The sequence below is a fragment of the Apis cerana genome, linkage group LG5, assembly GCF_029169275.1.
Source record: "Apis cerana isolate GH-2021 linkage group LG5, AcerK_1.0, whole genome shotgun sequence".
Classification (NCBI taxonomy): domain Eukaryota; kingdom Metazoa; phylum Arthropoda; class Insecta; order Hymenoptera; family Apidae; genus Apis; species Apis cerana.
Window position 1 is genome coordinate 7,819,473 of NC_083856.1, and position 14,782 is coordinate 7,834,254.

The following is a 14,782-nucleotide window of genomic DNA, read 5'->3' on the forward strand; positions in this document are numbered from 1 at the left end:
AGGGATCGGTCGGTTAACGCGACCGTTTATCGCCCGTTGCGTAATGGAAACGTTACCGCTTTGGCCGTACCATATTATTCGGATCTTGATCGACACGACGGGGCATGGTGACCAAGCTACGATTTGCAATTATTGTCGGCACTGTTATCGACGCGCACCTGTCGTGTCGCTTCGCTGATAGCCGACGCGCGACTTAACGCACTGTGTCAGTCATATGACGTGTACTTGTACACGCTTGTTCGCGAGACACAGACGCCTCTGACTATATATATATATATAATTTCCAAAACGATCGTTTTCCTTTCTTTCGAATCCATACATACATTTTATAAAGTTTCCCAAATGTCGCGACACGTAATAATGGATATTGCGGAATCCAACCGTTGCCCGGTAATTTCCTCGCGTGGTATAACTTGCCATCGATATAAAATTTATTGTCGAGAAACGGCTGATCACGAATTGGCCTCGGACACTGCGCGTTATCCCGATATGTATTTTCAACCGATATTTTTCCAGAAAAATCGGTTCGCGCTATTTTCTACTTCGCAAAAGGAAAATACACACTGTAAGCGCGTTTCTTCCTGTTCGAGCTATATATATAAATCGTGTGTATGTGTATAGGTATTGAAGTAAGGAGAACGGGCGCAAGCGGTGTATCGGGGGCGATATCGGAACGGGGCTTCCGGGCAAAGAAACATAAAGAAAGCGGGGGGGCGCGCCTCCCGGACAAAACAGCTGACGCCATGGCTGCCGCCAACTTCGTTCCACCACCTCCTTCTCAACCTCCTCCCCCTCCTCCTCCTCTTCCAGCGCCCAGTCTGCCTTTTCCTTCCTTCTTTTTCTTATTTCTTTTTTCTTCGGGCGCGCTTTCCTCCTGTTCCGCCGTCGTGCCGCCCGAGGGATTTAAAAACAATTCGGTAAATTGCATCCCGGTCCGGAGAGAAACGGAGAAATCGGGCTGAAAGAAGACTAGTGATAGTAGGAGGTCGATGGTGGAGGTGGTGGTGGTGGTAGCGGTGGAAAGGGGGGGTTAGGCGGTGGGGTGGCGCAGTCAGTATCGTCGTTGCAGCGGCGTGATATCGCCCCGGATCCTTTCTGCCACGAAAGTAATTAATGCCGGCGAAGATACGCGAGTTGAGCTGGATTCTTTTCCAACCCCCGCCCGGGTGTTTGCGAAAGAACGGCCATCGTTAAAAATCCCGCGGCGCTTTTTAGATCGGGATGAAAACGGACGTGGAGGGATCTTCCGTGAGTTCCGGTGCACGATCAGGACCGAAGATACCGGCCACCGGAACATTGATAAAGTGTCCATACTATTTGTACCGGCGGCCTGTCGGAAATAAATAGCCTTCCAGCTTTTCTTCGTCCGGGCGAAAAAGTTGCTCCCGGTAGTGGTAGTTAAAAATCGTTGAATTCCAACTGGCAAAATAATTCGTGAACCATTACGGAGCACGATTTATTTTCCGTAGCGGTAACAATCCGGGTCGCAATATGCTTCTCGTTTCTAAAAGATGTTGCTACTAATTCCGTGTTTGTCTCTTTGGAAAATTTAACGCGTACACGTGGATTGTACGCGTGTTTTAATCGTTCATGTTCGAACATCGAATATCATCTTACAGAAGCATCGGAGAAAAACTGTACTTTTATTGTTTATCGATGAGTATAATTTTTTTTTTTGTAGCTCGACAAAAACGAGAATAATACTATGCATATTATTTAAACCGTAAAGAGTTGGTAACTACGTTCAACGTTTCATCATTATTATTACATCGATTTTCGTATTAAAGAAATATATCGTATACGAACGATCGACTGCCACAGTCTATTAATATTAAGACCTATTTCCACGGTGCTGCGACAAAGAAGTGGCTCGAGCTGACGTAATTTTATTACGTAGGGGCTTAAACGTTATTACGCGCGAATAAATGCACGAAAGCAGAGGCGAGGCGAATTGATTGGCGGGTGGGCCTAAGCCGAGCCATAAGAATGCACCGTCGGCGAGGCCTTTGTGTCTCGCGTTTTAACAAGCCACGGTGCATAAATTAATCCAGAAGCCCGATATCGTTTGATTCGCCGCTGTGCCGCCATGTCCGTCCAAGTGCACCCACCTCTCTCTCTTTCTGTCTCTCTTTCTTTCTCCCCGTCTGCCTGGCACCGTATTTACCCTCCCCCCACCGGTTATACTGCTTACCTGCCAATACACGGTGCACTTCGTGTGTAATACCTCGCGCACCGTGCATGCACCTTATGCATCCGTCTCGATATATACTTTTTATGGCTGCTATACCTTCAATGGCACTCCCTTTGACGTCTCAACCGCCGTCCTCTTGAAAGGCTAGCTCCTTTTTTCGTAATATCTCTTCCATAACATTAAGATTATTTATGGTCCGTTGTACGCTTGATAAGAATTCGCCAAATTTGAAGTAAAGGAATGATGAAGAAAAGTGAACTTTCTTGTAAGAGATGAACTTGAGGATGATTGGTTGGAAAAGTTTATCATACTTCTTTCACTTATTTTTAACTCATTCGTGAATACCTACAGTTAAAAAGTTTCTTAAGATTCAGGGAAATTATCATTTTTTAAGCATTAAAAAGTTTTCGATTGTTTGTAATTCGCAGTGAGGTTAGGAAATAAAAGAATCTTAATTACAGATATGTCAGTCTCGGAATAGATTCACAATGATAATGTTCAGAATTTGATTTATATGTTTATTTGATGAGAACGTTATCACTAATCGATTACCTGAATGTAAATCGTGTTCCGTTTCTTGTTTTGATAATATCGGAACAACTTTTCGCTGAATGTTTATCGAGTTTCGTTTAGAATCGTTTCGTTCATTAGTAAATATTCATCGGTATATTTATCGTCGTTAAAGAATTTCTTTTTCCGTTTTACACAAATATTTTAAACAAATATTTCTCTGATGTTATTTTTTTATTACGTTTTCGAACTTTTATTACGTTTATAACCAACTTTTCTATTTCTTTTCCACTCACACGAGTTTCCGTAATATCGATATGAATCGATATAATACACAGGCAATAGTTATTCGATTTCTCGAGATATAATCGACTCGCTTTCCATGAAATAATAACGTGAAATAAAAGAATCATCTATTTTTTTTTTGTAACTTTCTTGTGCCCTTTAAATTCAAATATCGTTTCTTAATTTCATTGTTTTATTAATTTGAAAGGTTAAGAGTACTTACATATATCGATGTATAATCGTTACAAGCGAGAAATAACGCCACTGAATCCCATTAGTTCGAGAAGTCGCCGATACGCGGCGCATTGTCTGGATCAGTGTATGGTTACCGTATCGTTCGATAGTTGGCAGCACAGGCAAGGCGGGCATCAGTCGTATTACGTGCAGCGGTGTGAAAAATTCGTTAATTGTTTGAAAAAAGAATTGTGCAGTGTCGTTCATCGTCTTGTGTTAATTGATTGATAATCCTGAAAGAATCGTTAACAGTTAGATAGACGGTTGTGTCCAGACAACACTTACAGATTAGTTATCTGTGGCGACGCGACGAAATGTAAGTACTCTTACATCATTTACGTACGTAGAACGTAGAAAGTGAAAACTTTTTGATAAAATTACAATATATTCGTAGCATTCATTTGTCGATTGAATTAATATCGAAGCTCGATGAGCTCGTAAAAACGGAATAATAGAGCATAAACATGTTTTACGGATATTTTTATGGATAATTCGTAAACGAATCCTCTCGGCTTTCCCACTATCTTTCGCTTATCCTTTTCCGCCATTATTCGGCTCTTCGTCATTGCTGCGCCACCGCACGGCCGATCGGTCGTCCCTTTGAAATATAAACACAGTGCATTTGCATGTTTTCCGGATTTAATTAGCTTCGATGCGATTATTAATTGCTCGCGGCCGCGGGAATGGTCGTGCGTCGATACGCCTGCCCTTTCTCTCCTTCCTCTCTTTCCCCTTCTGCTTTGTATTTACAATTTTCGTTCGTAAATAACAAACCGTGGCGACGCCGCGGGTCGGATTTTAACGAGGGAATTAATAATCCGATAGAAAGAGGGCTACGGTCTGAGGGTGGGAGCGAACAAAGAGGGGAAAGGACAGAGAATAGGAAGGCGGGCAAATTCAAGCAGGCATAGAGAGAAAAGTAGTATGTATATAACGACCATAATCGCGTGGCTATAAGTTTTATGCCGACGGATTGACCGCGTACCGAGGAGGCCGCTGATAAGTCGAGTCAATTGTAAATGGAGCTTTTCTGTGCATTATTTCGAACGATCGTTAGTCGAGATCGAAGATACCGGTAAATTGCAAGGAGCGTAATGCTTGATCGTCAATATGGAAAATTCATTGAAATTATAACGCATTCGACGTAGTGCGCGGTTTATTCGCAATTTTATTTTTGTTCTTCGATCGTTGCATAACGTATACGTACACTTTATTTTTATTCGTTGTACGATAGTATTCCATTTTTTCCTTAACTTTCAACTTTTTTTCTTAATTTTAATATTAGATTTTTGCTATTTTTATATCAAAATTTCGTATATAAATTTTTTCTTATTATTCGATCGAATCTTTATAATTTTCTCAACTGGAAAATCCAGTGATTCAGGGTTTTACGTCTTGGTCAGGGCAACGCTGATGTGTTTTACTTGTTCTCTGCGCGCGTCGAGCGACGAGTGGTTTTGTTTTTTGGCTGTAATTCAAGCCGCGGCATGCAGGGTCAGTCTACCGGGACCGGCGAGATAGTTTATCATCATTTAGTCCTCCCGACCTGCCGCAACATTTTAAATCTCTCCTATCTCGGCCGTGTGTCGCGCTGGCCGAGGACATATGCTTCGCATACGTGCTAGCACGTCAGCTTTCAAGCTTCCATACGCTTAAGGAAAGGATCCTTGGTATCATTCTCGACTATCACGAATTAGTTTTTGCACTCGAAACCACTTCTCGTCGCTCGGATTATATTATATATATCACGATAAAAAAATGTTCAACATCTAAAAAAAAACGTCTCGAAAAATAAGCAAAATCAATTTCAAGAATTTCAAAGAAAAAACGTTCCCTTTCCCCCTTCTCTTCTGCCAAACATCGCAATTTCGAACGATCAAAGAAATCGATCAACAACAAGCCTCCAACTAGAAGAGAATCATTCCTGAGAATAAGCTGGCATAAGAGCGTTCCGTTCTAAAAGTATCGAGGCTACACTCTCGCGTCTGTCGCAAATTCTCCGGCTCCGTTTCCACGTGACATTAATTCCGGAGCAAGAGCAAGAGGAAAGCGTCTCGACGATCGGTATATAAACGAGATATAGACGCGATCCGGCGGTACATAGGTGGCGGGGGAGAGGGAGGGGAGGAAATTGAGGGGTCTGGGAAAGGGGACGTCAAGCGCCGTCGATTCGCCCTGAATTTACGCTAAGTGCACCGCTGTTGCAGCGACGGGACCGGTAATTCGGAGAACGTGGTCCCGGGGTCCCGGGGGCGGGTCGTAGGTCGGGCAGGCAGAGTGCCAGAAAGAGAAGAGAGAATCGTGGCCTGGTACAGGGCACACGGGGTGGTGCGGTTTGCATCCTCCATCGTCCGATTCCTCCTTCCATTCCTCTCCCTCCGGCCGCCTCCTCTTTCTCTCGCCGCGTTTCCACCTTCTGCTCCGCACATGCACACACTGGATTCGGCATTGTAGCGCTAATTAAACCAGCGCGTGTCACGAGTCACGAGCTGACATCACTCCGTGATTCCTGACCACCTCCGACCGCCCAACCATCTACCTTCTGTGTTCCGTGCTCCACGTTTCTCCATTTCCCTCTCGCTCCTCTCTTTCCATCTCATCCCTGCTCTCTCTCTCTCTCTCTCTCTCTCTCCGTTTCGCTCGTGCTCTCCGCTACTCCGTATTCGCCCCTCTCTCCCCCTGCTCCATGCCACCACACCACGCCGCGACTGGCTTTTGGCTGCCATCGATCAAACGGCCTCCGCTGCGGGCTGCGTTTATAACTCGGCGAACAATCGGACGTGAATACGGATAGGGAAGGCCAACGGGATCCGTCGAGAATTTCCCTCGGCCTGTTTTCTTCCGTCGACGCGACGATAATTCACCCTTTCGTTTGTTGTTTCAATGGAGGCCGGCTAGCGATTTCGGCCAGTCTCCTTCTTCTTCTTCTCCTCCTCCTTCTTCTTCTCCTCTTCCTTCTTCTTCTTCTTCTTCTTCTTCGTCTTGAATCCGGAATAAGATCCGCGATAATTCTGTAGATATAAAAATAATTTTGAGGCGCTGCACGAGGGACACCTTCGCGAACCACCGTGACGAGGCAAACTCGTGGAAACTTTCATCATTCAGACGTTTTCTATTTGTACATTCCCAGGAGCGAATCCTAAAAATGGATCTATGCTTTCGTCAGGGATACCCTATTATTAACGACCCCCTATTTTAAGATCTTGCGTTTCTTCTTCAAATTCCTCCCAAGTTTCGGTTTATTATGTCTGCTGACGTATTTCACTCAACGATATCTCCCGTCCGTCTTCGTTTCCGACCCGATCCGATATCTGGAAACTTTTCTCACGACACAAACACCCATCGCGAACGATGCTTATCGATTCTATGTTCTCGAATCGTTTTCTTTAAAAGATGACTCCGAAAGAAAACGCGGAATTACGGAAACTATAATCTTTAATAAATCAATCTTTCACTCTTTTACTCTCTCGAGAGTTTTATTTATCTCCCCGAGTAGTGAGAACTGCTTGCTCGAAGTTCCCGCTTTGCGAAAAAATAACCACTCTCGTGAATTTCGCTCTCAAATATATAATATATTCGTATCCTGATAAAAATAAACTCTCTCTCGCACGATCCTCCCTTCAAACGTTGCCACTCGTGCCCAAGATTCGAAGCATTCCATGTCCACGCTCCGATCGTAGATACGATTAGATCACCGTTACGTCGTGCAAGTTGCTTTCCACCACTTCCGTTCGCGGTCAGATAACGAAAAAAAAAGAAAGGAAAAAGGGAAAATTAACGGTTTAAAAATTCAAGCGGACGGGTGTTTCCCGATTTAGCCGGCGAAAGGCGATGGCTGAAGTGCGACAGCGGCCTCGCTAAGTGGCAACGTAAATTCGTGCATTCGTCGAGGGAAAAAGTGTTAATTGTGGATTTGCGTTTTATGGAGGAAGTCGCGGAAGGTTTGGTTCGCGAGTTGCTCTCACCTGTCCCTCCCTCTCTCCTGTTGAATTACGTTAACACCTTTTTGCCCGATGTTATCGGCTGGTGACCAGGCTTCCTTCGGGCACACGTTTTCTATTACGCGTTTAACGGTGATCCCGACGTTTCTCAGCCGCGCCTACGTGCCGAGGTATGCGTGTACGCGCCTACGTGTTTCTTCGAAACTCGCGTTTTCCATCCCCCGTCCCCTTATCTTTATCCCTCTTAATTCCCGTCCCTTCGATTCGTGTCGCTCTGTCGCGCCAGTATCGCGCGCCTTTTCGTCACTGCCCCCCCTTTCCTCGGTCCCACCCTCCTCACGGGACGGAACAACATCGAGGCGAATTCTCCAAGGTTATTCTATTCGAAGAGATCTTTCGAAAATTGTTATTTACGCTCAACTCTCGAGGCTTACTCGAGAGGCTCGCATTGATTTTTGCAGCGACGAAAGAGAGAAAGAGGTTGGAATATTGCGTGCTGATCGAATTAGCATTCGAACCGAATCTTCGAAATGTTGAGAATCTCTCGAGAGCCGATTGAGATGATCGGAATGAAGGAAGCGCAAAGGGAATGGATAATCGTTGGTCCGGTGGCGGCGAGGGTGCGTTTGTCAGGTGCGCGTGCCGGCATACCCGGGCGGGGCGAGGTGGGGCGGCGTTCGAGATAGGGAAAATCGCGCGGTGTGCTGCTTAAAATTAATTACTATGCCAGGTTCGGCCAGTGAAGTCGTCCGGCTCATCCGACAGCCGGCAGTCCCGTAGCGGCGCGCAACCCACCGGCCATTACAAACTACGTCCTGTTTATCAATTTGAATTCGAAAGACGAGACGGGAGACGACGAGTCCGCGGCCCCGCAACAAATTACGTTTATCGGGCGTCATTAATCACCCGGCGTCTCGAACATCTGCGAGCGTCCCTCTCCTCTCTCTCTCTTCCACCTCCTCCTCCGCCACCGCCTCCCCCTTCCTGGTGGAGAAAGACACCGCTTCGCGCGAAATGGAAAAACGTGAACGACAAGCGTCGTGGAAAATTCTTGATCTCTTTATCGCGTGTGATCTTCCATTATATGCTTGTTGAATGATTAGAAGGATTTTGAATTATCTTGCCGTATGCTCTTTCGCCCCCTTGATTTATTCCAAGATCGCTTAATAGATCGTATCCGTATCCGAGGCTGTATCTCGCCTCGAAAGTCTCATCTTTGGCGGAGGAGGGAGATACACGCGGGGATTAGAGATTTATTTCGTGTACTCGAGGCGTAATCGAGATGAAGGAGATTATTCAGAAATAATTGTTTTTAAACCGATTTTTATTCTCGAACGAGTATACATGTATATATATATGTTTCGAGATGCGATGGAAAATAAATCTCGCGCGTGTAACGCGGTGAATGGTGTGCGGGTCGACCGGCGAAGGAGAAAAATACGGAGGAGGAGAGGGAGAAAGAGAGGGGAGGATAGAGAGAAACGAGCGAGGAGAGATACAAGCGGCGGCAAGAGGAGAGCAGGTGCAAACTTGGCCTGTCAGGAAGTCGCTTACAGCTCGAGGACAAAAGCTTCCCGAGGGACTCGTGCACGGTTGGGAAGCAAGGCTAGGGACGGAGCTCGGTCTTCTCCGGATAGAGAAGATGCCAGCCATGGAAGAAGGTTGAAGGTGGCGCGAAGGAGGCAGAGTGGGGCGAGCCTAACTGTGAAATAACAGGGTGGCCTCCTCAACCCTCGTTTCGGGGGGATGCGAGTCTCATACGTCACTTCCTTGGAAAGAGGGCGGTGTCTCAGGGTTGAAGCAGGTTATATTGATTTATTTATATCGAGGACGCAACCCCAATACGATGGGGTTATTGGGAATGTATCTGTATCCGGCCTATAACCCCGCCTGTGTTTCCTACAGCCCGATGGATCCCGTTTCTTCCTCACTACTTAGATGTTTATCCGAACTCCGTTCTTTCGATCGTTTTGATCCACGTGTAATTTGTACGTGCTTAACGTATCGAATCGAGAAGCAAAAATCGTTTATCATCGAAGGAAAATTCTTCTTTTCGCGCGTTATTTACGATCGTCGAGTTTTGAGAAAATAGACAATTATTCCAGTAAATAGGCAATCAACTTTGCAAAAAGCGTTACCAATTATCAATATCTATTGGAAAATAAACAAGTTACGAGTTGATTAGATTATAGGCGTGTGTTTTCTTTACAGTTTACATATCGATATATATATGTGCCAAACATATAGTAATCATACGATTTGATAATTCTCACATAAAAATTCATATAAACGATATTTAAATTAATCTCGAATATTTTATAAATATGTAAAAATCGTTTAGAGAAAAATCGATTAATGGATGAATAAAATTTTAATGAATGGCAAAATAATGATAAAATTAAGTTCAATAATTTCTCAATCAGGAAATCCGGAAATAACAAGATAACGAAGCGAAGATAGTCGAGTCGAGTTGCGATCTAATGCATATGATGTATATTTTATTTTCGCGTAACCCTCGGCCGAGACGGGATTCCGAGCAAAACCGATGACAGACTACCGAATGAAGCAGCACGATGCAATGGAGGGGGGCGGGGGGAGGTTGACTCATAAAAAGAGAGCAGAATTGTAATTGAGAATATCCGTGCGATTGGCCAGCGAAAAAGTTCAACGAACGCTGAAACTGGAAGCACGACACTCGTTAACACGGAATGAATCAGTGGCGGACAGCGGAGGACCCGATACCGATGAGAGATCCATGGACGCGCTGCTCGAATTACATTCCAATTTACAATCGTCGAGCGTGCGATAGTCCGTAAAAATAAACCGTGACGAGGGACGCGTCGTATCCCTCGAAACGTATCCCTCCTCCTGACTTTTCGTGCGTGATCGAACGCGGAAAACGAAGACGAACATCCCCATCCAGTCCTCGAAATCGGCCCACCTTCATCTTCGATACACGATTTCTCGCCGCTTCCATTTCAAGCTCTCTCTCTCTCTCTCCCTTTTTTTTCTCTTTCTTTCTCGTTCACTCTCGTCTCATCCGTTGCACACGATTCGACATAACTGTCGCTAACACGCGAACCCCGAAGTTAACCCGCAATTTAGCCGCAGAGCGATCGTTCAAAAGAGACGTCTCACTTGATGCCACTTAACGAACGCCCCTCCCCCGCCCAGGCCCCGGACTCGTGCTCCGTTTCCAGATGCGACGATTGCTCTCTCTCCTCGGAACACGGAATCGGCCGTGATTAAAGTTTCAGGGGCGGAATAATTCATGACGCGGTTCGAGCCGCTTCAATGAATTCGGGATCGTCGCTTTCGATGCTATGGATCGACTTATCCCCGCTACGGATTCAATTATGCCGCGAATCTATACCGGAAACGCGTTCGATTAATAGGAACGTTGGCGTGGCGGCGGTCTCTCCAAAAAGTTGGAGAGAAAGCGAAGAACGGAACGAGTGAAATAAATGGAATCCAGCGTGTGGTATACCGTTCGAAGGATGGAAGGCGAGTTCTTACGACGAGTGTTAGAAAATTCCCACGATAAATCACGGTTACAGAGTTGACGGGGTGACGCGTATGATTACACCCTGTCTCTTAGTGGCCATAAATTTCTTCACGGCCGCTCCACCTCCGCGCTCCAGGATCCTACAGGTATTCCCGGAGTCTCCCGTTTCATCGACGACGACTTCGGGGATAACTGTGACGCACGGTCTGCCAGTGTTTAATGGGTCGGCAACGACCGACTCCGAATAATCCTGTGATGTATCGTTTATTCGCTCGTTCCTGCTTCGAGCGTAGAAAGGCGGGATTCCATCGACGATGGAGGAATCTCGCTCCCTCCGAACGATCCCGCCCCCACTTCTTCCCGCGGATCCGTCTACCTGCACAAGTCTTTCCCGCGTTCGATACGAATCCTCTGCTCCGAGATATCGTTCGCGTACCAACGTGTCGCGTGCGATCCATATCTGTATTCTTGGAAAAGCTTGTTTCTCTTTTTGTTTTTCACGACTCGATCGCGAATCGAACCTCCTCGTCGTTAATGCGAATTCAGCTGCTTCTCCTCGAGGAGAACTAACTATTATATATTTCGAATGGACTGGTTCAACCCTGTCATTTATCTAGGCCACAAATTAACGCGACTAACCATAACCGTAACGCCGGGTTAAACGCACCTTTTCCTCGGGCCCTCGAATTAGAGAATCCCAACCCCTAATTTTAATCCTTCAAACTCTTCGACAAGAAAAAAAAAGGATCCTCTCGTTCTTCCAATCCTTAAATCATAATGTTTAATATTTTTCGCAAAAACACACTTCCCTTTTATATATATATATATATATATATATATATATATATATATATATATACACACGTTACGACAATCCAATATTCGAAATAGCTGAATTTAATCGATGACTAAATCGTTATTCGTTATTTCGTACCGTGGATCAGACGCACATACACATACAAGAACGAGGATACCTAATATCGGCGCGCCTGGTCCACCGGTCTCCAAAGCAATTTTCTGCTTTTCAAGAATATAATTTTCGCCGGGGGATGGTCGCTATATTTCCGTAGATAAGACTGTAGCTCCGCCGGATCCGGCGGCCGCCCAGCCGAGACCCTACTCTCTCGTGTGAAATTACTTCGCTCCGCGGCTTACTCTTATCCCCCGGTGCCACCCTTTCTTACCGTGTATCCTCATTCAGCCGGGGATCTCCTCTGGAAATAAAGTAGATACCTTTCCTATTTTCGCATCCGGAAAATTGCAATACCTCCGCCACGAGACTCGCTCCTTGTCCCCTTTATAAATCAGCCTCCGCGGTCTGCTCTCGCGTTAATCGTGTCGCGTTCGATCATTTTTTCCCCCCTTCTGATCCTTTCTCCCTGATTACTTAGGTATTTCTTTCTCTTCGAAAAGATGCAGAAGAAACGAACGACTCGAAATGAAACGATACGATAATATAAAACGACGATTAAAATAAAACGATATTTCGTTTTTTTTTTCCTCTTTTTTTGATATGTGACAAAAATATCACGTTCGAGAGAAATTTAAAAATGTTCGTTTTTTCTATCGCGTACAATAAAATTAAAAAACAAAAAAAAAAAAGAGAGAACATTTCCCCACTTTGCGAGTATTAATCGGGGACAATTTAATCGTGAAATATACGGGATACTGTATCTGTTGTATTCAGTATCGCCACGAATATCTGTCGTACCCAACGTTACCGCCTCGAGGATTCGTTCGATACATTCCGGTAGGCGGTGAACCCGTTTGAGCGAGTACCGGCTCTTAACGCAACAAGCTCTCCTCGCGCGTTTATCTAATTATTATAATTGCGCGATTATTCTTGGCCGAGGAGAGGCACGGCAGGGGTGAGATCGCATGCCGGCCCTCGCGCAAAAAGAAACGAAACGAGTAACGGGATATATATGGAGCAGCACGCGATAGAATCTCCCCGAGTTCGAAGTCGTGATGCGAACGATCACGAATTCTTCGCCCCCTTTGTGCATCGGCCCTCGCTGCATTCTTTCCACGCGCACACGCTGCTGCTCTCTGTCTCCTTGTAATAACTATCCCTTTCGAGAATTTTTATATACACGAATTTATTCTCCTTCTACCGAGAATTCTCCTCTCTCTCTCTCTATTTCGCTCGCTCGCTCGCTCGCACACACAATTTCCTTCTTCCTTCCACTTGTGCAGAAATATTTATGCATTTCATTAAACCACTCTCGGAGGTGATTCGACTCGTTTCTGATATCGTTTACATTGACACGATGCAAATCCGACTCCGTATATACCCCGACCGCTGGTCGCGCCGATCACGCGACCGCGTGCTTGTTCTCCCTTGCATACGTAGGAGAGAGAATGGAAGAAAAAAAAAGAAGAAGAAGAAGAAGAAAGGGAAAAAAGGAAAAGAACCGGTCGAGGGGGGTAATTTTGCTTGATACGAGGTTGTATGTACGAGAGAGTGATTAACGGTGAAATCGATTTTTTTCTTTGCTTCAGGTAAATGGTGTCCGCGTAGGGAATGGAGTTCGCCGCCGGACGCGCAACGAGCGGCGAGCGATGCGCGTCGTGGCGTTCTTTACTCTTCCGTCTTCCTCGGTAGCCCCGGTAAGTCTCTATACCAAAACTTGTCACTCTTCTCTCTCTAAAAAACTTTTCTCCAAACCCTTCCATCAAACATCTGAACACCTCGGGCCGGAAATATGGTCTCGGCCTGTTTTTTTCTTAACCTTTCCTCGAATGATGCCCGAGTAGAATTGCGCTCATGTGATGATTCTCCCTGCTTAACCCTTTTTCCCCCTTAACCCTTAATCGAACGTCGCGAATCCAAGCTCTTATGCTTGCTAGACGAGATTTAGAATTGGAATCAGGAGCATCTCTAATCCAATGGAATCGATTTTTGTAACTATTCTTTATATATTCTCCGTATATTCTCCGTAGTCTGTCTCTGTATTTTGCGTCGGCAAAAGTTTAAAAAATTCACGCGATGCAAAAATCCGCTTAAGAAAATTCGTACGCACGCGTATTATTACGCTGGATTTCCGCGAAATTTCAGGCCGAAGGGAAACGAAAACGTGTGCAGACGGTTTCGTCGAGCACGGTGAAACACGCGCGGTATAACCGGGGTCCTCGGTGGGAGGAGCGCAATCGTTCGCGGCATAAACAAGTTTTAATCGTGCCTCGGGCATTCGCCGCGTTGAATAAATATTGATATCGGGTGACGCGACGGCCAATCAGAATCGGGGCTTATAAAGCAAGCCGCTTACACCTCCGCCTGTCTATCGCGCCGCGGCGCGTACACGCGTTCTCCCCCATGTTCCCATCTCGACGTGTTACAACATCGCTGCTTATCTGCGATATTCTCAGCCGCGAAATATCCAGGGAGAAAAAAAGGAAAGAAAGAAAGAAAGGGAAAAAGAAAAATTGGTCGGAGACAAGAGGCGATGGAGGGACTCGTTCGTTGATTATTCCCACTTGGAACTTCGCTCGTTCGCCGCATAAGTAACGGTATAACGCAATTTTTTAGAGAAATCGAGAAACCCGAATATTTCGTGAAAAGAATATTAACGCGATTACGGATTTTAAAATCGAAAAATTCATCCTTTTCTATCGGTTCGTTTTCGAAAATTAGCAACCATTCAAAATCAACGGATCAAGATCTCGTTAAGACCGATCGTATTTTCGAATAAGATATTTCTTATCAAAATTGTAGATCGGGGCGGATAAAATTCAACGGCGAGGTTCGTCGAGTTTGCCGTAATATATAATAATGTAAACGCGCGCGCTAGTCTCGTTAAGTATCGTTCGCCACCGGTGGCCGCGATCTCCCGGTGGCGCGATGATGTCGAGCATCGATACCTATCGATACGCACACGTCCGATTCTCGCGGAAACGATCGGCGCGAGCTGTCCATCCGCGATTTCTCCTTTAATTAAATTACGCGGCCGCCAAGGAGGGCCCCGATAAGGGGGGGACGTAAATCACTTTCAGTCGATAACTAATCGAACGATTCGAAACCGAGAGACGTCCGCGTCGTGGAAGACGTCGGGGAGTATCGCGCATGCGCTCTTTTCCTTCCCTCTTTTCTCTCCCTATCTCGCGCGCGCGTTCCTC

General features: G+C 45.7%; 1 protein-coding gene and 1 long non-coding RNA gene across 9 annotated transcripts in view; one reads left to right on the forward strand and one right to left on the reverse strand.

Annotated features, from left to right (window-relative positions):
* LOC107994307 (homeobox protein homothorax) overlaps positions 1 to 14,782 on the forward strand; it is a 483,716-nt gene that overhangs the window by 274,954 nt on the left and 193,980 nt on the right. For 6 of the 8 annotated variants that reach the window (XM_062074850.1, XM_062074851.1, XM_062074846.1 and 3 more), the window contains one exon: positions 13,169 to 13,276. The exons of the other annotated variants lie outside the window; for them this stretch is intronic. In XM_062074850.1, the coding sequence (XP_061930834.1) occupies positions 13,169 to 13,276 (108 nt within the window). The remainder of the gene's footprint in view (positions 1 to 13,168; positions 13,277 to 14,782) is intronic. 8 annotated transcript variants of the gene reach the window in all.
* On the reverse strand, positions 2,192 to 7,224 carry LOC133666086 (uncharacterized). Its single transcript, XR_009829698.1, has 3 exons — positions 3,210 to 7,224; positions 2,744 to 3,143; positions 2,192 to 2,536 (listed from the first exon to the last, which is right to left on the reverse strand). It is a non-coding gene; the product is annotated as an uncharacterized LOC133666086 (long non-coding RNA).